This window comes from Podarcis tiliguerta (genome assembly GCF_965153285.1).
Source record: "Podarcis tiliguerta genome assembly, chromosome: 5".
NCBI classification, from domain to species: Eukaryota; Metazoa; Chordata; class Lepidosauria; order Squamata; family Lacertidae; genus Podarcis; species Podarcis tiliguerta.
Window position 1 is genome coordinate 91975654 of NC_139538.1, and position 24786 is coordinate 92000439.

At 42.7% G+C, this 24786-nt stretch overlaps 1 protein-coding gene and 1 long non-coding RNA gene across 3 annotated transcripts in view; both read right to left on the reverse strand.

Moving 5' to 3' along the window:
- Nucleotides 1–8094: 8094 nt before the first annotated feature.
- LOC310677793 lies at nucleotides 8095–9222 on the reverse strand. The gene is made up of 2 exons (XR_014511455.1): nucleotides 9003–9222; nucleotides 8095–8649 (listed from the first exon to the last, which is right to left on the reverse strand). It is a non-coding gene; the product is annotated as an uncharacterized lncRNA (long non-coding RNA).
- Nucleotides 9223–9231: 9 nt separating this feature from the next.
- ANO2 (anoctamin 2) overlaps nucleotides 9232–24786 on the reverse strand; it is a 157655-nt gene continuing 142100 nt past the window's right edge. For both annotated transcript variants that reach the window (XM_083440732.1, XM_083440733.1), the window contains 5 exons: nucleotides 18616–18768; nucleotides 18422–18474; nucleotides 16122–16303; nucleotides 11215–11320; nucleotides 9232–9964 (listed from right to left, as the gene is read on the reverse strand). In XM_083440732.1, coding sequence (XP_083296858.1) covers nucleotides 9683–9964; nucleotides 11215–11320; nucleotides 16122–16303; nucleotides 18422–18474; nucleotides 18616–18768 — 776 coding nt within the window. In that variant the 3' untranslated portion in view covers nucleotides 9232–9682. The remainder of the gene's footprint in view (nucleotides 9965–11214; nucleotides 11321–16121; nucleotides 16304–18421; nucleotides 18475–18615; nucleotides 18769–24786) is intronic.

Consider the following 24786-nt stretch of genomic DNA (forward strand, 5'->3'; position numbering starts at 1 on the left):
ACCACCCCAAAATAAGGGGATGCCTTCTGCATACTTGGGGAATGTAACTCTGTGACTTAAAAGAAAATTAAAATTTAAAAACACCTCTAAAAATGCAAGAGATCGTCATGGTTTGTATATGTATATGGATTCCTAAAGGTAGCTGGGTTTTTAACATAGAAAATGAAAATGGCATTTTTAACATAGAAAAAATTGTCATATATTTAAACTGATAGAAGCTGACCAAGGGAGTGAAATTCAACAGCTATTGCTTTCCTCTGCTATGAAAATGTGCATCATTTGAATTTCTGCCTGCACATAACCATTATTGATAAGCTAACCTTTTATTATGTGTCCATGTTATTAAAAATATTTGCGTATTACAATTTCATATAAAATATCAAAGCCATTTACAACAATTATAATGCAATAAAAACCACACAAAAAAATCAAAACGGATCACCAGCTGTACATTATGGAAAAGGTGTTTCTTAATTGTTTGAGTAACACTTGTGGCTTAAAAATAAATGGCCATAATTCAAACTTGCAAAATCAGGACCTTCGTAAAAAATGAAAGAGTCTTCCCTTCTTTTGCTCACTCCCCTCCCTTCCACTCTTCTTGACTTTTCCTGCAAAAATGGTTAAATTCTTCTGAAATAAAATGCAGTAGCAGCCAGTGGCAGCGGATTTTTGAGGGCTACATGTACAAACAGGTTTTTTCTTCTGGGCCTCTCATCTCACTGGGCTTCACATCTGCAGTTTACTCCTGCCTGATGACGGCATGAGGAATAGGTGAAGCTCTCCTGGGAGGATGGCAAGTATGCACTGAAAAGAGAATTCAGGTATTTAAATCCTCCGCAGTCTCTGCTTATAAAAACATGTGTTGCCTTCAGCAGAAACATGTTTAAGCCACTTGCTGTTATTGCTGCTACAATGAAACCCATTCTACTTTTGGCAAGCCCTCAGAAGTTTCACCTGAGCGGGAATCTCCAGACTTGCCTCACATTTTGCTTTTGGTGGATTCCAGCGGAAAAAGAGAAGGAGGGAAGGCACCAGTCCCAGGGAGAGAAGGCGAGACAGAGTCTCAAAGGTGCGCTATATTAAAGGTGTAATGGCTGTATTTATGCATTAAAATCATCATCATCATTATCATCATCATTATCATCACCATTGAGATGCACTGCTCTGCATCTTCAATTATGTTCTGTAACCAAAAGTGTCGATTACAGACCATGGCTGAGGACACAATGTTGTGAGGAAGGTTGTGAAGTTTTGTTGTTTTTTAAAAAGAAATGTTATCACACTATTGAATCTTGTGCATCTTGGTATCTGTTGGAATGCAAAGAATGTGTAAAACCTTGCAGAGGGATTTTACTAGTGTCACTGAAATCCTTTTATGCCCCCCCCCACCTCCCTGACCCCTCAATTCCTCACTCAGGTTTCTGCCTGGGCAAAAAGCTGCCTGAAGTGTCACACAATAATCCGTAACAGGATCAATCTGGTTGGTGTACCAGGCTGCTCCATTAATTATAAGGTAAGGTTGTGGCTTTGTGCTTGTGGTTTCAGGATTTGCACAGCCGTGATTATTATCTTTCTATTTGCCATGATGAAACAAAACGCCACCTTCTGGGCAATCAAAGAGAAGGGCTGCCATTTTGACGCTTCAAATTCACAAGGGAAAGTCAGTCCACATGCAGAGTAGGCCACTGGGTGCTGTACCCAAATCTACCTGGAAGGAGGTCTGTTGTCCAGCCTAAGGTCTCTGAAGTCAGTTGCTGCAACTGAGGCCTTAAGCGACAAATAGGGGAGTTGGGAAAGTGACAGCCTTGAGCAGTGAGGTCTCTGGACATGAACTGAATAGGAACAGTCTGCCCCAAAAATCGTCAGAAAGGGAGATGAACAGTGGCACCATCTGAGGAGCTGTGCTGGGTCAGAAATTCTGCAGACCTTCTGGAAAGTCACCATGGGCAGCAGTCTATTGCATGACTTGCATACATAATTTCTCCCTGTCATCTAAGACAACAGATGTCCATGGATGGATCTAATCACAGTCACTCTCTTACACATTGTTTGCTTCTTGGTTACGGATGTCGTAAGTTTTCCTATGAATTAAAAAGAAGAACTCTGAATGTGAATACAATGCTGGCATGGTAGAGAAGGATACTTAGGAAGAAGAAAAGACTGTTTCTCCTTATGGCCTCATTTCCCGCAGAATGTTGACATAGTTCATTATTTTTAAACAAACTGTTCCCAGAACAGTTAAACCAATAATATGAAAAGAACATGGGTAGTAAAAAAAGCACCAATGCTTATTCATTATTAAACTATCCAAGAACTACAGAACGTCTAGCATGCTCTTGTTTCAAGGACTATGGTCTTAAAGGTAAAGGGACCCCTGACCATTAGGTCCAGTCGTGGCCGACTCTGGGGTTGCAGCGCTCATCTCGCTTTATTGGCTGAGGGATCTGGCGTACAGCTTCCGGGTCATGTGGCCAGCATGACTAAGCCGCTTCTGGCGAACCAGAGCAGCGCACGGAAACGCCATTTACCTTCCCGCTGGACCTGTACCTATTTATCTACTTGTACTTGATGTGCTTTCGAACTGCTAGGTTGGCAGGAGCAGGGACCGAGCAACGGGAGCTCACCCCGTTGCGGGGATTCGAACCGCCGACCTTCTGAATGGCAAGTCCTAGGCTCTGTGGTTTAGACCACAGTGCCTTCCGCGTGCACGGTGCATATTCATTTCAGTAGGCTTGCGCAAGAGACCTTTCTGCCCAATCTGTCTTTGAGCACCTACACCATTGACTGGTATATGTGTGTCTTTGTGTGTGTATCCTGTTTTTATACGCACCTTAGCCCATATGGAAAGTAACCTCACTGACTAAGGGGAAATCACATGCATGTCCTATTTAAAAAAAGCACTTTATACAATACGCTATGAAATACTCCTATGAAAAATGTACACTTGAGCTGAGATTGGAATAAAATCAGGCTTGTAAACTATAAATTGTTTATTATTATTATTAAGAAGAAGAAGACTGTTTTATGAAGCCATGTAACTGAAGCAGAAAATTCCCACAAGGCACTCTATTAATGGAATTGTGTTCCATTAAGGATAAAGGAAAGTACTGTATCATAAAAAGGATGTCATGTAAACATATGGGACTTATTTTTCTTCATATAATATGTATCTAAAAAGCAAGTATTCTATTATTATGATTGCACATTCTGTTATTAGCCACTTACTGTAGGACACACTTACACAATGTATGAGCCAGCAAAGGCTTTCACAGAGGTCCTTTTTGGCTTGGTTGCCTCATATCCTTTAAGCTGGAGACTGAACATGCAAGGTATGTCATGCAAGGTACAGCTTGGGCCTCCTGGCCCGAATTGTGGGCTGTTCGATTCCTCCCCTGCTTTTGCAATCCCTTTGTAGACAGCAAAAAAGGAGGCTGGGTGAACTCCCAAGAAGCCAACAAGATTGAGATTGACTTGGCTGACACAAGTGCAAGCATGTTGTAGGAAAACAGTATGGTTCACTACCATAAGCCATGAGCTAGATAATGACCACGAACTAAGACACAATATGAGTCACAGCTCAGAACCAGCTGTTGGTTTGGTTGTGTTACTAAAGCCCTCTTTGCGTGTTCAGTTTGAAAGTAAAAAATGGAAGGTCTTTCTCCTTGATCCTGGATTGGAACTGCCCTGTTTCTGAATGAATACTTTTTGTCCCCACCAGTGCTTTAAAAAATGTCAAAAGTGATATATTGTTTGCTGGTATCGGGCACCCTAGGGAACACATTCCCTTTCCTTTCAGACCGGGCCTGACAAGCCTTAGGTAGCTCACACAGCTGTCAATTTGCAGTCAGAGGTTACCAGAGTGCCTGACAGGAAGAAGCAACTTTCTGACTAAGCTGAAGGGGCAGCAAGCCTGAACTAGCCAAGTTCAAAGTCCCCACTCAACTGTGAAGCTACCTGGGTCATGGCTGGCTAGTAACTCTCAGTCTGATGTGCCTCACATGTCTGTTGTGAAGATAAGCAAAGGAAGGCATCATATACACCACCCTCAGTTTGACAGGATAGTATAAGGTTGGGGGGGGGTAGTAGTAGCAGCAGGAACAGTATGAATAGTGTGCATATGATAGCAGCCAGCCTCAAAGGTGAAGAAGACCCATGAGCAAAAATCTGTTTCCATACTCGGTGCTGCTGCAGATGTGATGGGAGACCAGTGTATTAAATCTTCCGTATTTTCCTCTACGTCACACAGGCATTTCCTGTGGCATTAACCCTAATTACAGCATTTTTCATCTGAGCAAAATGCACTAAGGCTCAGCTTCTCTTAAGCTGCAGTTCAAAGTGCAATAGAAACGACTAACTTTAGTAATTTTCTCTTAGTTTATTTCCCCCTCTGCGTTCTTTCTGCCTCGCTTCCCACACACAAAACTCTTCTTTTTCTTCGTGTGTGTTTCCCCCATTTCAGCTGTGGCACCAGAGGAACTCATGTGACTGCATCTCTTTCTGGTACTAGAAGATGAACGAAGGCCTTTTCGTATTTGGTTTTGAAAAGCATTTTTGTCCTAGAGGTAGTCCCTCATATTTCCCACTGCGTATGAAAGTGTACTTGAACCCACTGATTTCAGTATTAGCTTTGCAGAATCCTGTTGGCTGTGGCCTTTCCATCATTTCCCATCACACTCCAGGAACATTTTCCCATCATTTTTAATGGATAGGGTACTGCTTATTGTTTGGGCTTACTTTATATTTCCATATGCTTTCAGGTTTCTATTGAATAAAGCTGTTTGGGCGACTGTGCTGGAGAAAGCACAGGTCTGACCTGTCGAGAAGGAATAAAGGCATTGTTAGGTTGGAGATTCCCCGAGATCTACTCCTTAGCGCCAAAGGAAGGAAATTAAGTTCAGCAGAAGATAAAGTAAAGTGTATGCATAAATATGAAGAAGATCTGCAGAAGGGACATGGAAAAGAGTTAAGAGCCTTGGACAGAAGATCACCAGGTTGATGGACCATATGGAACTGATAGAAAGGACTGACAGAATCCGAGACCAGGGAGAAGAGATGGTGGAAGAAGATTGGGAAAAAGTTTAAAAATTTATTTAGAGAAATATTGTAAAATTAATGAATGTTAGGAAAATGTTGGAATGAAATTACATGGCTTTAGTAGAAACATTATAAGGAGTGAAGTACAAATAAGTTTTAGGGTTTTAATGGTAAGATGAGGTTAAAATTAAATTAAGATAATTAAATGACAGAAAACAGTGAAAGGTGGAAAGGATTTGCTGAAATAATTAATAACAAGAACACAAAAAAGGGAGGTGTGAGGAGGTCGAGGAAACAAGTTAATGAAAGATAATGATAAATATTGGATGTGTTTTTGTTTTTGCTTTTGTTTTTGTTTTGATGTATTGTGTCTTTTGTTTTCTTTTTATGTATTGTAATGTATTGATTTGTATTGTTTATTCTTTTTTCTCTTTTTCACTTCTTTCTGTAATTTTTAAACTTTTAATAAATATTATTTTTTTAAAAAAGAGAGAAAGAGAGGGGAAAGGGAACCTTCAGAGAGGTGAAAATACAATGGCAGGCACTTTACGGGTAGCCTTACAAGTTTCAGGCTGATAAGGAAGGGCTGCACTGTGAGAAAATGGCGAGTTCAACAATGGAACGGGGAGTTGGGCAATCGGCAGATCTCCAGTTATAGGCATTTAGGAGAGGCTTTCATTTGCGACCTGGGGGATGGGAAGAGAAGTCAAAGGTTTCTGTGGGAATCTTAATCCTTGGGGACCGAACCAGCCCTCAGAACCAACCTGCCAAGTTTCTATTAAACTGAGCTTGCAGGATCAAGATAAAAATAGTGTATCACATATGCAGACAGGGAAGCTGTCAGTCAAGGCTTTGATAACCCAGCAAGTCAGCCTTTTCTTTTCCCAGCCTTGCTGGAGCTTGGGGATAGGGTGGAGGGGTGGGGAACTATGCAAGACTGTCCAGTAGACTAACATACATTAACTTTCACAGAAAAAGGATGAAATTCTAGATGCAATTTAACCACAGCCACCTGCTCCTTCTCTCTCTCTCCCTCTTTCTCCTCCTCCCAGTGGCTCAACTTTCTCAGATTCTGTGGAACAATGGAGGCTATATACAATGAGAATGCATTAAACATTGGGAAAGTTTCTCCTTGAGGTGCTCTATGAATAAATGAGAACACAACCGTCCAAGACATTCCAAAGATCACGCTAAGTAATTCTGGGTGCCCCCATTTGTGCATATCATGGACCATTGTGCACAAGATTTGCACCATGCAGGATTTTCCTTCATAAATAAATGGCCAAGGGCTCAAAATCGGAATCGAGACCCTGGCATGGGGAGGCATGGGGCTGTGACGGACAGCTGAGCCAGACCAGAATGTGGTTTTATAGTGCTTCAAAATTCCACCAGAAGGCCAGAGCCTTTCTCTGATTGGTTACCAAGACAGACAGACAGACAGAGGGGGTGGAGCCAGCAGTTTTTGGAGGGAAAAGGAAAGGAGCCATTTCTGAGGGAGGGTTCAGATAGTCTGGCATAAAGGAAAATAGTTGGAGGGAGAGGTGGAGAATTGGATCTGATCTGTGTGTATAACATCCACTCTGAGGAAAATATCTACAGCCAGAGAAGGAGTCTCTGAGCTTAGATAGCAAGACAGTGTTTAGTGAAAGTATTCAGACAGGAGTTTTCTGGAGGGCTGAGTCTGAGCTGTGGAAGCTGTGAGGATAAAGTCTCCTCAGGTCTCATTCCAGTCGAGGGGAGAGATTTTCCAGAGAGAAGACTCCCAAACCAGTTTATGAGGGGGTGGTGATCCCCTGGGTGTGTTATACTATTTGGAAATACCACAGGAGTGGGATTGTTAAGAGGTTGGGAAACTGACAGAAAGTACCACCTTGTCTGAGAACCAAAGTGTTAAGCTCTAACACCTATGCAGTGAAGTTTGAAGAAACTGAAGTAACCAAACTAGAAACAAGCTGAACACTTAACCAACTAGTCTAGAAGTCTGTAACATCTGCTTGGTTTACTATAATTATTAATGAGTGAACTGTTTCCTGAAAGAACTTTATCTCCTGACACTTCATTTGCTTTAACACCTTTCTTCTGTATAATAAACCACTGTTATTTGCTCAACTTCTGCCTGAAGTCTCCAAGTACCAAAGTTTTACCTCACACAAAAACCCATAACATGTGGTGGTTATAGGGTCTAGGGAGTGAGGCTCACCACACGGGGGTGTTTTAAATTTTTGCCCCCTGGTGCAAGGCCAATCTTGATAGAAATAAAATTATCGTTGCATGCCACCATCGCTATCTCTTAGTAGTGTAAGATTCCAGGAGTTTCAGCAACTTACTCGGGTTTGTGTTTCCTTTGGGAATGAGGGACAGCGGAGACTGTGGTGTCTTTATGATGTATGGTTTATTTACACATATGTACAACCTGAGCCTATGATGGAGGGGTTCAAAGCATCAACACTCAAGGGTGTCTTCTCCCACAGCTACAGCCTTAGATGCCAGCGGAATCTTTTTCTCTTTGGCTTCTCAGCCTGCCGCTTTTGCATCCAGCTTCTCAAATCTCCACTCTGACCATTTGTCTTTCTAGCTAATAGAAAGTTGATCAAGGAATAAGAGGGGCAAAAAATCCCAAAATCCCCTCATAACAATATTCTTTAAATACATTTAGATGGCATGCCTAAGTGGTAACTTTCTGAATTTTACATAGGAACATCTTGATTTACTGTCATTGTACAGCAGCAAGTAATAAGTGTGATCAAGGACTAAGTTAATGCATAAAATTACATTATATCCCTCTTAGGGGTATCAGTGAACTAAAATGCTGTGCTTCAACTGAAGATGAAGCTACAGGTTATCACTTATAGATATGCTTGTATCAGCCAGCCATTTACAGCACCGTAACTTCAATGATAACTTCAGTATTCTAAAATGGACATTTTCCCCATCAAAGCTAGTTTAAGTGATGTTTCATGGATTCTTGTACTCGGTCCGAATTTCCAAATGTGCACATTTAGGAAGAGCAGAATTGGGCTTTCCACTGTTGTGTGTGTGGGTGTTGAGCAAAATCCATGATTTAAACTACTATTTTTATTTTTATTCATAACATCAGTGTACACGATGCTTTACATAGCTTCAAAAGCAAAAACAGACAGGTCTCTGCACCGATGGAGCAGGTTGACAATGGGGAAGACGACAAAAGGGGGCAAGAAGGAGACAAGGTAGCAGAGAGGGAAAGAGTTGAGGCTCACAACCTAGACAACCTACCTGTACTCTAAATGGTGCTGGTACCAAAGGACAGGTTACCACTGTTGCACCACCTTCCTCATGATGTCTCCTGCTTCCTGCCCAGCTGTACACCATCATTTATGTCCCACTTGCTCATCAGATGGGACTGAGCAATGGGACAAGAACACAAGCTTGGTACTGTCTAAATCACAAGTGGGTTGCCTAGGTTGGAAAAGTATAATTTACTCTTAAAATTATAGAATTGTAGAGTTGGAAGGGACCATGAGGGTCATCTAGTCCAACCCCCCTGCCATGCAATGCAGGATTTTTTTTGGGGGGGGGGTGTCTTGTGGATACACTTCATGAATGGTGCTAGGCACATGTACTTCTGTACAGTGGTGCCTCGCAAGACGAAAAGAATCCGTTCCGTGAGTCTCTTCGTCTTGCGGTTTTTTCGTCTTGCGAAGCAAGCCCATTAGCGGATTAGCGGATTAGCGCTATTAGCGGATTAGCGGCTATTAGTGGCTATTAAAGGCCTAAGGGATTAGCGGATTAGCTGCAGTTTAGTGCCTTAGAAAAAGCGGGTGGGGAGCGAAAAAAAACCCCCAGGAATTGCAAGACATTTTCGTCTTGCGAAGCAAGCCCATAGAAAAATTCGTCCTGCAAAGCACCTCCAAAATGGAAAACCCTTTCGTCTAGCGGGTTTTCCGTCTTGCGAGGCATTTGTCTTGCGGGGCACCACTGTATGTGGAAACTGATACAAAATGATGATGGACTGGAAAGAGGAGAAAATCAGGCTCTAAGCAAAGTGTTCTTCTCACTCTCTGTCAGATATGCATGCTGTGGTCTCTCTTGGCCTTTTCACACTTTTAGATTGCAATCCTATACTCACTTACCTGAGGGTAAGCCCTGCTAAACTCTATGTGACTTACTTCTGAGTTGGTAGGTACAGGACTCTGCTGTAAATGAGAGAGAAACATTCTCAGGATTTGGGATGGGGCAGAAGAAGCAATGCAGGCAAATTGGTATAAAATTACATGAGTTTGTAACATAAATATACAGCGTGTTTTCACGTAGGACATCTGATTAAGAATACTGCAGAGAAATTTAAAAATGAAGCTTCTGAAAACCAGTATAATCTATTTGTCCAAAACAATATCCATTCTAGATTCAAGCACTTCCCCCTCAAGATCTAACCAGACAATAGGTAAATTATTATTCGATATGTTTCGTACTGGCTGTTATTTCTTGCACTACAAACCTATATGTGCATCATGCTAGCTCAGCTGTCATGTATTCCTCTCCAAATCTTGGGAACTGTAGCAGGGCTAGAGTGATGGTGAGAATATTCAGCTGAAGAAGATAAGCGTCTTTCACTACTACAGTTCTCTGGGGACAGAGCGATTACAAGTGGTGTAGATGTGCCCTCAAGGAATCATACATCAGTGTGGTGTGAGCTAAAGGATGTTAAGCTGCCCCGTTGACTTCGGTTGAACTGGCAGAAACTTGCCGCTCGAATTCTCCTTCCTCTTGTCTCATTCTTGCTGCTTTGCTTGTCTCGCCTGATAAAGTTTTCTATCAGTTTCAGTTTCTCGTGCTCTTCCTTCAAGAAGAAATCAACCAGCACGCTCTTTTCTTTCTTGATCTGCTCACTGATATCCTTGGGTATGTCTGGGATCATCCAGTCAACAAGCACGCTGAGGAACATTACCAGGTTCTGCATGAGAAATAAATTAAATAAGCAATCCTTGCAGCATTGAAAAGATCCTTTTTTAAAAAATAAAATTTTTATTAGGTATTTTATAATTATAAAGAAAAAAACAATGAGGAAAAAAAACAATACATGAATTCAACAAAACAGTACATTGACAACAAAAAGAAAAAAGAAAACAATACAACAATACAACATAAGAAAAAAAAAGCAAAAACACACATCCAAATTTTTATATCCAAATCTTTCATTAGCTTATTTCCTCGACTTCCTCGCACCTCCCTTTTTTGTATTCTAGTTCAAATTATCTAATTCGACAAATCCTTTCCCTCTTCTTCAATTTTTGTTCTATAATTTATCTTAACACAATTTAACTTTCAATTTTCCAATTTAACACATTAGCACTTAATATTCAAATTCTTAAATAACCCTTCTGCTAAAACCATATAACTTCATCCCAATATACTTCTAGCATTCATTAATAAATAAATAAATTTAAAAAAGAAAAGAAAAGAAAAGATCCCTAAAGCACTCGTTTTTTTTGGGGGGGGGGGGGTATAGCCAGGTGTGTAGCATTGTCTGCTGGTGCCAGGGGTACAGGCGCACATACCCCCAAGTGTGGACCGAGCGTGCTAACCCAGCCCTCGCCGCTCTCGCACGCTGGGCAGGGACAAGGCCCAGCAGGTATGGAGAGTGCTCAATAATATAACTGTCTCTGGGCTGCTTCCAATACTCCATCAGCAATATACTGTTAGCTGAACAGACACCAATATATCAAGATGTTTTAATTCTTTTCTAGTTTAGCTGAGACTGTTCCACAAGGGCAAGGGAATTTGAAAGGGTTAGTGAACCAGCGTGAATAAAAATCAATGGACAAACAAGTACAGTGGTACCTCGGGTTACATACGCTTCAGGTTACACACTCCACTAAGCCAGAAATAGTGTTTCAGGTTAAGAACTTTGCTTCAGGATAAGAACAGAAATCGGGCTCTGGCGGCGAAACGGCAGCAGGAGGCCGCATTAGCTAAAGTGGTGCTTCAGGTTAAGAACAGTTTCAGGTTAAGTACAGACCTCCGGAACGAATTAAGTACTTAACCCAAGGTACCACTGTACTGCAGGCAGCTATCAATGCATTACATGTTACAACATGGACTTTTGCAAAACCGTGCTGCTATTGACTATTTTCTTAGTCACATAGGATAAGGGATACTCTACAACATGTGGCAGTGAAGTAATATAATGCAGAAAGGGTTTACCTGAAAGATAATGACAAAGGCCAAACGGGCAGATAAAACAGTCCAGTACTGCTTAGAAAATTCATACTGGTTTTCAGACCATGGCGGTTCTCTGTAATCCTTAAACCTGTAAAATGGAGCCATTGCTTTAAACTGCACATTTTGGAGCCATATCTGCTACACATAACACGGATCAGTTCAATTTTCCAGCTAGAAAGTTCCTCAGCAGTTGTGCAATTCATACTCTTCATTTCCAGCAAACAGTATTTGGGTTCTCCGTTTATGCTTCAATATATCTTTTTCACACCCACCAACCACAGCCCCATGTGTCGGGCTGCAGTCATGGATTGCTTTAGCAATTTTGACTGACATGGGTTGACTCTGATAAACCAAGCAGCACATTTGCTTTGAGATATTTTAGGTGAAGTGACTGATAAATGGAATCCAATAAATAAACAAAGCTGCCCACATTTCACTGGATGCCAGATTGCACCCGTGCCCTCCCTAAATGGTTCTGAACAAAGGAGAGATGCAAAGAGCTTTTGTCTGTGCCCAGCAGTGGCAGATGTAGGCGCCTTTTATTGGTTGATGGGCAGGAGATGGGAGGCGGAAGTGCCGGCATGCCTGCAACACATTGTGGCGCTCTCTCTTTTTCTGCTTTTTTCAGATGCAGCAACCATTTTGTGTCATGTCACTTCCCAGATGGCAACCTCTTTGTGTTATGCCAGGCATAGGCAAACTCAGCCCTCCAGATGTTTTGGGACTACAACTCCCATCATCCCTAGCTAACAGGACCAGGGATGACGGGAACTATAGTCTCAAAACATCTGGAGGGCCGAGTTTGCCTATGCCGGTGTTATACCATGCTCCCCATGGTAGCCATTTTGTGACTGGTACCCCTTTGGAGCTCACTTTCTACCAGCAAGTTAATAGGCTTAATAGTGAACAACTATACACTTTTTATGAAGATAACTATAATAAATTGTTTTGTTGAGCTGTGATGCCCTTGAGCTCAGGAGGACTTACTTCTGAGAAAGCATACAAAGGAGAATGGTTGTTAGGCACGTAAATATACCAATTTTGTTCTTAGAGAGAATACAAAAGGATAGAGATATATTTATTTGTATAGAAGGCACAGTTTTAGAACGTTCAACTTAGGTTCCCACAGTGGAGAGTTTCAGAAGAGAAGCATGCAAGGTCTAGCCTATATTTAGTATAGTGGGGTAATTTAAGGCTGAGAGAGAGTGGGAGACAACATATGGAAGGAAAGAGTTGGACATGCTGAAGGTCCCAGGTTGAATTTCAGTTCTTTTATTCTGTTTATTACAAAAGATCTTACCCGCTCTTCACCCTAAGATCCCAAGCCGTGTTACAATTGCAAAAACAGATAAAACCACCACAGCCATTCCATATGAACCAGAACAGTATAAATTAAGCAGGAGAGACGAGTCCCACAAAAAAAGAAGAAGACATTTTAACTGTTGCACGGAGGTGCCTCTGCAACAATGAAGATGCTAGGTGCTTCTGGGGATGGGATGGGGCGAGTTCCACAATTTAGGGGCTGACAGAAAGAAAGCCCTCTCTTGAGCCACCTTTCCCCAACACCTCTGAGGGTGGCCAAAGGACCCAATAAGGTGAATAGGGGTGGAAACAGTCTTTCAGATATTTGGGGCTTTAAACCCTAATGTGAGTAGCTTACACTGGGCCCAGAAATGAGCCTGCATCCAGTGCAGCTGTTTTAAAACAGGAGTTATTTGAGCTCTAACTTGAACCCCAGCACAGTAATCTGGGTGCTGCACTTTGGAGTTTCTGAATTATCTGTACATCAACAAGTGTGAAAGTATTTCCAGCAATGAGACTAAGTTATTTATAATAGCAGCATGAATGAGAAATGATTGCTTCCACCCTCCCTGGAGCAGGCTGCCTTCCTACATCCTGGACTTGAGAATGATCTCATATAGAAGTACTGGGAAAGGGGCTGAGTTTGGAGCATGGAGACTTACTAGCAATTGGAAGTGACAGCCCTGATGAAATGGACCACTTGTCTGACTAAAGCATCATATGGAAGTATGGCAAATGGCTGCATTTCCACCTGTTGCGTGTCGAGGTCCCCAGGGCCACCCCAATAACTCACACATCACACAGAATTTTTTGTTTAAGGTTTTTGGCATAATTTTGGCCACAACTTTATTAAAATACAAACATGTGAGTGGTTGCTTAGGCATTGGTTGCGACTATCTGCCCCCACCATGGGGGGCAGACTGACATTCTGCACGATGCAAAAGTCAGAAAAGGGGAATATACTTGGGGGTAGCGACGGAGCAGGGAACCTGCCCTCAGCCCTCCCCAAATGCAGCCAGGAGCTCATTGCTATGGCCGGAGCCCCCTTGACAGAGTGGACAAGCAATAGTTAGCCCCCAATTCCTTTAATGGAATCCCTTGCAGCAGCAGCATTAGAGGGGCAGGCACAGCCAATCCATGCCCCTCAACCAACCAAACCATAAATCAATGCCTAACCGCAACATTGCAAGTTGTGACGATTTGCTACACAGTAGGCAAAAGCCAAATGACCCCAGCCAATCAGCCAGAGGGACAAAATTCCTACCGGGCCCCTGCCCCAAGAGCAGATGACCCCATAACAGGCATAGCAAGGTCAAAGCGAACAACCCTAAATATGGGGGGGGGGGCGGGCAATCCGATGCACGGGCGAAAAGAGGAAGCCCTGGCCTCGTGCAAGGAGTTTTAGCATTTCTGGCTGTCAATCAACAAATGGCAACATTAACTTCTTCCCAACAACAAAGGAAGCCCCAATCGCATCAGTGGCCAACGATCAATTAGCTTGCCCCCAACTTTGGAGTGTCCTGGCGGCCCCCACCGCAACGCGTGCTCTCCATGAAGGAGAACACGCTTAAATGTGCACATAATGGCAGTGTGCAATTCTGATATTATACTGGCAAGCTGATCAACATTATCTGGCCAATATTGTAACTTATTAGGATGAGGGATGTCTGAGAATTCCAGCAAAAACAGAAATGGGAGTGTAAGTTGTCAATACAGTGGTGCCCCGCAAGACGAATGCCTCGCAAGACGGAAAACCCGCTAGACGAAAGGGTTTTCCGTTTTTCAATGCGCTTCACAGGACGAATTTCCCTATGGGCTTGCTTCGCAAGACGAAAATGTCTTGCGAGTCTTGAGATTTTTTCCCGCTCCCCACCCCCTTTTTCTAAGCCGCTAAACCGCTAATAGCCTTTTAGCAGCTAATCCGCTAATCCCTTAAGCCTTTAATAGCCGCTAATAGCCACTAAACCGCTAATAGCGCTAATCCGCTAATCCGCTTAATAGGGTTGCTTCGCAAGACGAAAAAAACGCTAGAGGAAGAGACTCTCAGAATGAATTAATTTCGTCTTGCGAGGCACCACTGTATTTGCTTATTCATCCCATGTTTGGAATAAAAAAAGCGAACACTTGTTGCTTTCAGTCCAAAAATGATACATAACTGAACACACCTTTTCCCTTTTATGTTGAATTCACTTTGCATTAAAATATTGTTGCTTTTGCTTTGAAGAAGGAGGAATTAGCTGTTGATGGTTATTACCATTTTGCAGACAGAGATTTAGAACCAAAGGCTGGACATTCCCTGTTACAAGTCTGCATCTTAAAAATAAAGCCTATGAATGAAGCACACAAATCGGACAGCGGTACTTCTCAAAGTGATTGGATTGCCTGCAGTATTTGTCAAATGCACACCTGGTTGCAAACTCAGATTTGCTCTAGCGTTGTGTGGATAAGCTTTTAGTGACAAACTTGATGTTAGGGTCCGATAAATTCATCCTCATGATCTATACCAAAGGAGTGTTTAACTGAGAAAGGTGTCATATTCATTTTGCCTTGAGCAGAAAAAAAAAAAATAACCCTTGTACTCTGCAAGAAAAAAATTATGGCTAATTATATGTCACAGATTGTTGACAGATTATTGCCACTGTTGCAATGTTCATTTAGAACGAATACCAGATATTTCAGAGTAGTGGATAAAAATGTTGCCCTACCTATTCTAAGAATGCATCACTAGGGAGTGTTTGAATTTGTTATGGATTCAGTTAAAGGCACCTTAACATCAAGAGTAGCCCATAATGGGAAATTCCGGCTTCCACTTGTATCAGATCAACTTTCTCCCCAAATTTTTTCCAGAAATGAAATGTGTGCATCTGTGTGTTTAATTGAGCTAAAATACATTGCTCATAGCCTCCTTCTATGTTAAGAACCCAACTAGGTGTGAAGCCACCCTGGCAGTTTTTGGTTTTACTTAAATGCCTCCATTGAGGGCTCTAAATTTGATAAGAGCGGGGGGAAGAGGAAGGGGCTGATCAATCTTTCCCCATGTTTTTCTGATCAAAATCTCAACCCCAAAATTCTTTTCCACCTGTGGGGAAAACATACTGTATCCATTCAGTCAAGGCACATTCATCCACATTGAGATTTGACTTCTAGAGACTTGAGGAAGAGGGATGAACCTCAAAATTGGCAACTCCAGTAAACATGCACTAACAATATTGTAAGAAGGCATCCACAGAATGCAAAATAAGGACAGTGGTTTATATGGGCCAGGGACCAGAAATAGGGGCTGCCCCTAGAAAACATGGATACCTATTGGATACTATTTTTTGTTCTCATATTTGTTTCCAAATGATTGAAGAAGAAATATTGTGTGCATTTCCTAGGAAGTCAAGTCTTGGGCACACTGAGCTTTAGAAAATGTGAGGATCTTACAGAAAGGGCAAATGGAGCTGGAAAATTTACCTTTTGCCTTCAATGACAGAGATCAGTCTTACTCTAATTTTAACCCACTAAAGTTAGTGGAACCACCTACCAAAATTGCTCCTACCATAAGTCTCAAATACAATAGCCAGTGATTGGTAAGGCTCCTTTACCTGCAAAGGGAAACATCCTCTTCGAAACTTGAGGCTTCTGGCTGGGTTCCAGCCTTGAAATCACTGACGTTGAAGTACGAGAGAGTGTGATTGATGAAGCCATGCATGGTTCCATTGTGACTATATGCATATTGATAGACAAGGCGTGGAATGAAATCAGAAGTGACGGATATGACAAAGGCCTGGGAAAAAAGAAAAACCTTTACCATATGAGCACAGATATGCATAGTGTACTTTGGAGTCAATTTATGGATGAGGAGAATGATCCAAAAGATAACCAGAAATCCCCAGAGAAGCTGCTTTGTGACTTGAGGACAAGAACTAGTTGGACTTTCAAGTATTATTTGTCTCCACAGCAGTGTGGAAGAGCATCCTACCAGACTGACCTGTAATCTGGCTGTTTAATAAAAATAGATGTGCAGTGGCTGAGTGGCCAAGGAGTCTGGCATTTGTTCAAGAGCTTTGCATAGGGAGCCTTTTATGCCTTTTTAATATAAATCTTGGATAGATTTTTACTGCTGTCAGTTTGATGTTAGATAACAGTTTATTTGTTTAAAAGATGAGTGAACAAAGAAGGATGATAAGTAGAAGGATGAGCCTTGTGGCAATTTACGCAATTGAAATTGAACATATTATTATGAGTTTTTTGGGGGGGCAGGTTGCATGCCTGAGCCCCCCCCCCCTTCTAATTCCAACATGGATTCAATTGCTGGAATAGCCAGATCAGCCTAGTAATGGCCCGCTAAGTATGAGTTGTTAAGGGAACAAAGGAAGGGGCCGTGAGCCAGATAGTGAGAAGGATAAAGCCTGAATCTAAAGCAGAGTTTTGGGACTGTGATGTGAACTCAAAATAAAGCAGCAATGGAGGATAAGGCTACTGATGGCTTATTGATGGCTTCTAGCCACCATGACACTTGCTGTGTCGGAGGCAGCATGTCAGTTGCCAGGAATCACACATGGCAAGCGTGTGGTTGCACTTAATCTCTGCATTCAGATTACCCCTGGGCACATGACTGCCCACTGTGAGATGGGGATGTGGGAGAAATTTGATTCAGTTCAAATTCATGGGTGAACCTGCTTAATGCTTTTTTTGCATAATAGAATGGTTACTGTTGTTTTGAAGGAGGCAGCAATGTGCAACCACTGTGGACCCACAGGTCCAATACACCTTGGTCAAGGCAATCTAGAAGGTAGTGGTGATTCAGCTGCAATCAAAACACAAGAAGAGACCTACTGGATCTCAACATGCCCAACCAGATGCCCACAGGAAGCCTGCAAGCAGAACCTGAGCATAGCCCTCCCCACGTGAGATTCAGAGCAATGTCTTCAGAGATGTACTGGAGGTAGACCATAGCAATCATGGCCAGTAGACATGAATTTGTCTTTTGGTGAAACTTATTATCTTAATGTATCCCCGTCTGGATTCAGGCCTGAGAATGAACAGGGCAGTTCCCAGGTCCCAAGAACTGGGTTCTGTACAGGTTTGTACTCCCTCTGAAGGAGCAGGTGCATAATTTGCAGGGTGCTATTAGATCCACTGCTTTCACTTGAGGCCAAGGTGAGCTCTTGAGGACCATTACCACCTTTGGTTGGTGTGTCAAACAGGGATAACCTTGCCATGGTGCTCCATATATTGGTTACTGCACAATTAGACAACAGTAGCACAGTGTATATGGAGCTACCCTTTCTATGCTATGATGTTAGCATAAAATGCAGCTGCTATGGTGCTTAGTGGGACATCCAGCTTTACACATTTTACACCATTGCTGAAATAGCTGTACTAGCTACCTGTTAGCTACCATGCCAATGTCAAGGCTTTGTTGTTCAATATTCAAAGCCTCAAACAATGAACAGACCAAACTGATTTTTGAGGTCTTCTGAAGAGCAACAACTTGGAAGTGGGTCTTCTCAGTGACAGCACTCACCTTTTGGAATGCCTTTTCCCAGGAAATAAAGTGAGGTGGAGACAGTAATGACCTTCAAACACTAAAAAAACAACAACTTTTATGTTTAGCTGAGCTTTCCTGGACTCAGACTCTCTTGTTTAGCACACTGCTCAGTTTAATTTGTGATGTATAATTTCATTTTGTTTTAATCTAGGTTTTAGGAAATTTTTAAGGTATGGTGTTGTTGCATTTTTATCATTTTTTATGTAAACTGCTTAAATAATTTTATTGTATTAAGTGGTATACATTTTTATAAACAAATAAATTGATGCTGAAATAAGAAAAGCCTGAAATTCTTGACAATTTAAGTCAAATCCCCTCTTGCCATAGCATACGTAAGAAGCCAATACTCACATTAATTATTACTGAAAATTTTCCAATGCCACTCAGAATGTTAAACCAAATCCCTGTAAGAGAGAAGAAAGATTTGTTAAGCTGTGCAGTTTCCATTCCTGTTCTCATTGCAAACCAAATTCCAGACCTCATATTTTTCTCTCCCGCCTTTCTATACACCATCTTTATCATCATTTTAAATTTAAAAAACGCACCTATATCTTTTGCTCTTACTGTATCTGGCCTCCTTAGCTCGGTGACAAACTTTTTGGCATCCAGGCGAACTTCAATGACATTGTTGAGCAGGGCAAACACAGGAGCCAGAGGAAAGGAAGCGACAAAGAGCGTGACGAATCCAAACTGTATAACTAGAAGACAGAAAAACATTGTTCCTAAGGCTTGAAAAACCAAGTCTGCAATCACTTGCAAAGCCATGACATACAGTGCTATGCTTATATAATATAAAGTCATGGTGCACACCACTTAGGTCCACAAGGTTATAAACGCCTCTTTGGCAGAGAGATTGTTTCAGCTACCCTGAAGGAGGTAGCTGTGAGAAAGCCTCATTGAATCTTGAGGATCATCGCAACTAGCAGGTGTGAATGACATTTTCATGGGGAAATTACTGGATATTATGGATGAACTGCTTACATTGGCTTGGTCATGCTGATAGTACCAGGATGGTACCAGCTGGAGTTCAACCCTATTGATTGTCGCTTACCACATGCGGTGGGAATGTAAAAAGGTGAAAAGCTTCTGGGAGATGATATATAATGAGATGAAAAAAATGTTGAAATATACATTTATAAAGAAACCAGAAGCATTTTTACTAGGCATTGTTGGGAGTGATAAAAATAGAAATGAATGTAAGCTCTTTTTATATGCAATAACAGCAGCAAGAATATTATTGGCCCCAAAATGGAAGCAAGAAGAATTACCAACGATTGAAGAATGGAGGATGAAGTTATTGGACTATGCAGAGCTAGATAAACTAACAGGAAGGATTCGAAACCGGTGGGACCAGAAATTCACGGAAGACTGGAGTAAATTTATGGACTATTTGAAAAGTATTTGTGAAGATCAGACGACGTTCGTAGGTTTGCAAGAAGTTTAGTGAGGAGTATTATTGGAAGTATTGCAAAAATGGATAAAGGGAAGGATGATTTTTTAAGAGATGTAAAGGCAATATAGAGTTAAGTAATGCGTAAGAAGTGGTTAAAACGGTGGATCATCAGAGGTGCTGATGGAAGTCTAAAAAGATTGTATAAGTGATAAGTTTTGTGGTACATTTTATAATTTATATGTTAAAATCAATTATATATATATATATATACACCCCTATTGATTGTCGCATTCAACGCAACTGATCACAGGATCCCTCTGCTTAGCTCTCTAAATTGGGGATTGAGAGCATTTTTATTCAGGGGATCCATTCCTCCCCAGAGAACCAGTTCCAGGAGCTGGCATTATCAGGCTTTTCTTTGGCCCTCATATTAAGGAGCTCTGTTTGAAGAACTGTGTTGGAGGAGACCAAAGGTCTATCCAGTCTACCATTCTGTTCTCACAGTGGCCAACCAGATGCCTATGGAAAGTCCACAAAGACCACATGAGCACATTAGAACTCTCCCACTTATGATCTAGCAGCCATTTCCATAGTTTAATTATGCATTGTGTGAAGAAGTCATTCATTTTTTTCTGTCCTGAATCTCCGAACGTTCAGCTTCACAGAATGACACCGCCCATGGTGATTTAAGAAGTACATGAAACTGGTCTGTGGGTTAAACCACAGAGCCTAGCGCTTGCCGATCAGAAGGTTGGCGGTTCGAATCCCCGCAACAGGGTGAGCTCCGGTTGCTCGATCCCTGCTCCTGCCAACCTAGCAGTTTGAAAGCACGTCAAAGTGCAAGTAGATAAATAGGTACCACTCCAGTGGGAAGGTAAACGGCGTTTCTGTGCGCTGCTCTGGTTCGCCAGAAGCGGCTTAGTCATGCTGGCCACATGACCCAGAAGTTGTACGGCGGCTCCCTCGCCCAATAAAGCGAGATGAACGCCACAACCCCAGAGTCGCCCACAACTGGACCTAATGGTCAGGGGTCCCTTTACCTTTACCTTTACTGAAGCAACTAGGTGACATTGCTCCTTGCTGGCCATGGGTTCCTTTCCTTCTGCCTTTGATTTTGTCTTGCACTATTATGTCCATACTATTAGCCCATAGTTTCATCTCTACCCTATGCTACACTAGCTCTCACCTGTAACATAGCTCTTCAAAGTTGTTTTCATAGAAATCTTCAAGTTAGAAGGGCCAACCAGGGCTATGCAGCCAAACTGACTGCTTTGGTGCAGGCTATGGAAGGGCATGTCGGGACGCCGGTGGCGCTGTGGGTTAAAGCCTCAGTGCCTAGGGCTTGCCGATCGAAAGGTCGGAGGTTCGAATCCCCGTGGCGGGGTGCGCTCCCACTGTTCGGTCCCAGCGCCTGCCAACCTAGCAGTTCGAAAGCACCCCTGGGTGCAAGTAGATAAATAGGGACCGCTTACTAGCGGGAAGGTAAACGGCGTTCCGTGTGTGGTTCTGGCTCGCCAGAGCAGCGATGTCACACTGGCCACGTGACCCGGAAGTGTCTTCGGACAGCGCTGGCCCCCGGCCTCTTGAGTGAGATGGGCGCACAACCCTAGAGTCTGTCAAGACTGGCCCGTACGGGCAGGGGTACCTTTACCTATGGAAGGGCATAGTGGTGTTTGCTTTGTGAACATTTTGCCCCTTCTGAAACAGACTTCCTTTCCACTAAACTCCTCCTTCTTGGCAATTATTTGCAGCATTTATGAAAAGATGGAAAACTGTTTGCAAGGCTGTGAGGTCAGGGGAAAGGGGGAACACCTTGCTTGTTGTTGACATAACTGAACCAATGCTGTGTCACATTGTGATGCAGTAAAAATAAGGCAGTGCAGAGGAACAAGATTCACATTCAGATGTGCATCTGCAGGCAATTCTACACATTAGCACTTTGCTACTTTTGAAAGAATTCACATTTGAATAGAATATCACTGATTCTTGTAATGGGAATGGTATTCCTTTCCCCCTAAAGAGCAAGCGAGCAGGGAAAATTTGTGCAAAAGCACAGAAGACTGGCATGTGGGTTTGTTTATGAACATTTGTTGACTTTCGCAGCAAAAACCAAAACTGACAAAAAATTGATGCAGCGCTACAAAGAAAGAGCCTGACTATTGTGTGTCTGCAATAGCCGCTAATGATTTCTCACGTAATTGATGTACACAACATGCCTCCACAAGATGCTCCCAGATGACACTTTCAAATCCTGCTACATCGTGGAGATTACAGAAGAATGTGGCAATATTTCTTTTGTTTTGATGGATTCTCCTGCTTTAGGGGGAATTCTTCTAAATCTTCAGAATTAATCCTGGAAGGCTTAGAGACCCTGAACCTCTTACTGCCTCACTTTATTTGGATGCTAGACTTCTGACTGCCTTCAGCAGGAAAATAATTAATTCTGTTATATTGGCTTTTTGGAAACTTTCCAATGAAGTACCACAGAAATCCTTGGTTCATATACTCATGCTTAGTAGAAGGGAAGGAAAGCAATTGGATGCAAAATACGTTCATTGCAATCTAAACAGAAGTTCAGTGAAAACATGCCAGCTGGATGCAGGACAGAGAATCTGCTTGTGGGGTGGTGTTCTGCATATCCTTAGAACGTTTATTTGGCAAAGGAATGTATACTCCACCCTTTAAAAAATTATTGGGACATGAAGCTGGCCTGGAGCATAGGGTCATTGTTCTTAAGTTTGACTTTCTGATTTTAATCTTCGCTTTCTGTTGAGGAACCAGCCATCACCCCTGACTGCTGCATGGCAATTACGCTGTAAATATCCTGCTAGGTTGTCTTTAAAGGTAAAGGGACCCCTGACCATTAGGTCCAGTCGTGGCCGACTCTGGGGTTGTGGCGCTCGTCTCGCTTTATTGGCCAAGGGAGCTGGCATACAGCTTCCGGGTCATGTGGCCAGCATGACTAAGCCACTTCTGGAAAATTAGAGCAGCGCACAGAAACACCGTTTACCTTCCCACTGGAGTGGTACCTATTTATCTACTTTCACTTTGACGTGCTTTCGAACTGCTAGGTTGGCAGGAGCAGGGACCGAGCAACGGGAGCTCACCCCGTCGCAGGGATTCAAACCGCCGACCTTCTGATCGGCAAGTCCTAGGCTCTGTAGTTTAACCCACAGCGCCACCTGCGTCCCTAGGTTGCCTTAAGTCTCAACATGCCCTGTGCAGTCTCTTCGAACAGTATTGCCATGATGGCAGCTACAAACTAGACCCAGATGCAGTCAAGGTGCAGCTCATTTTCAAAGCTCACAAAGTCTTCAGCTAATTATAAGAGAGTGTATTATTATTGATTTTTGGCTTTCAGAAAAACTCTCACGTTATCAAGATCAAGTTATTATTGCAGCAGTATTAGCGTTCTGGCATGCAGTGTGTCCTTACCACAGCACATTTAGTTTCTGTTTAAGTTATATTTCATTTCTGGTTTGAAGTCAGCTAGTGAAATGTATAAAGCATCGTGCTAGCTAGTGACAGGGTGCTGCTTATTCTAGCAAGCATTCTGGGCAGATTTCACAAAACAAAACACCTCAATCAGCATTGGCTACCAGGGGTAGAACTGCACATTGTAAGGAACACAGGGGATAGTGCTGAGAAACTGGCCCTTGCCTCCATCATGCAACTTTCTTTGGGTCTAGATCTCATTATGCTGTATGTTTCATTGCTCTTGCTCCATTTAACGATGTGGAAGGAAAGGCATTCAAGATAATGACATCCATTCCAGAGTGACTTGTACTATAGAAGTGGCGGCGGGTATCTGATATGGGTCTGCCATTTTTGTTGGCAGGTCTGTGTTTCTTATTACACATACTTTTGCCTTTCTCACTTGCTGGATCATATAAGTTCTATTCTGAACTTAATAATGGAAAGCATAATGCTGGTGGTCAACAAAAGAGGTTTAAAGACTGTCTCAAGGCAAATCTTAAAAAATGTAGTATAAACACCGACAACTGGGAAACACTGGCCTGCGAGCGCTCCAGTTGGAGAAGAGCCTTTACCAAAGGTGTCATGGACTTTGAAGACACTCGAACTCAGGACACAAGGGAGAAACGTGCTAAGAGGAAGGCACGCTTGGCAAATCCACACCGTGATCAACTCCCGCCTGGGAACCAATGTCCCTACTGTGGAAGGACGTGTGGGTCCAGAATTGGTCTCCAGAGTCACTTACTGACTCATTGTTAAAACCGTGTTTATGGAAGACAATCTTACTCGGCTATGAGTGATCGCCAAAGAAGAAGAAGACGACTTTTGCCTTTGGAGGACCTTACACGTGACTCTAATCTAGGGGTTCCCATGTACTGTTTCAGAATATCTCCCCCTAACATACAGACAGGTAGAATTGCCCTGCTATCTCTCAGTTTGTATGGCCAAAAAGGACCAGTACAGGTGAAGAGGGAAAATCACCCAAAGCTACACAGATTTCAAAACTGAATCCAATCAAGGTGGCATTTTAGGATTAGGCTACATCAGTATTTCCATTCCTTCTCAGGAGCATGTTGCTGCATTTAACCACAACATTGTTTTTTCTTGCAGTTAAAAATTTCCTTTCTGAATTCAGTGACTCTCTCTGCGAGTCCTGTTCTTTTACCCAGTTTTGAAAGTATGCAAACATTCTCTACTGAAGTGCTCCTTTCATCTTCATTTCTGCCTGATGCCCTTTCAGAACAATCTCAACTGACAGCTTCAGTGCTGAGCATCTCAAAGAACTTCCGCTCCATGTGGGTGGTCTGCGTCAATCAGCAGTGAATCTGACAGCTGAATTTAGTGATACGTACTGTGCACCACAGGGAGAAGAAGGTTTAATTTTACTCCAGCTTTCCATCTTTCTTGAATCTCATAGCCAGCACTCAGCATCTTGTGCCGCATGGTAAAATTACAAAGATAAAAAAAGTAAAGGTACCCCTGCCCGTACGGGCCAGTCTTGACAGACTCTAGAGTTGTGCGCCCATCTCACTCAAAGAGGCCAAGGGCCAGCGCTGTCCGGAGACACTTCCGGGTCACGTGGCCAGCGTGACATCGCTGCTCTGGCGAGCCAGAGCCGCACACGGAAAAGCCGTTTACCTTCCCGCTAGTAAGCGGTCCCTATTTATCTACTTGCACCCAGGGGTGCTTTCGAACTGCTAGGTTGGCAGGCGCTGGGACCGAACAGCGGGAGCGCACCCCGCCGCGGGGATTCGAACTGCCGACCTTTCGATCGGCAAGCCCTAGGCACTGAGGCTTTAACCCACAGCGCCACCCGCCTCCCCAAAATTACAAAGATGGTGAGCCATTA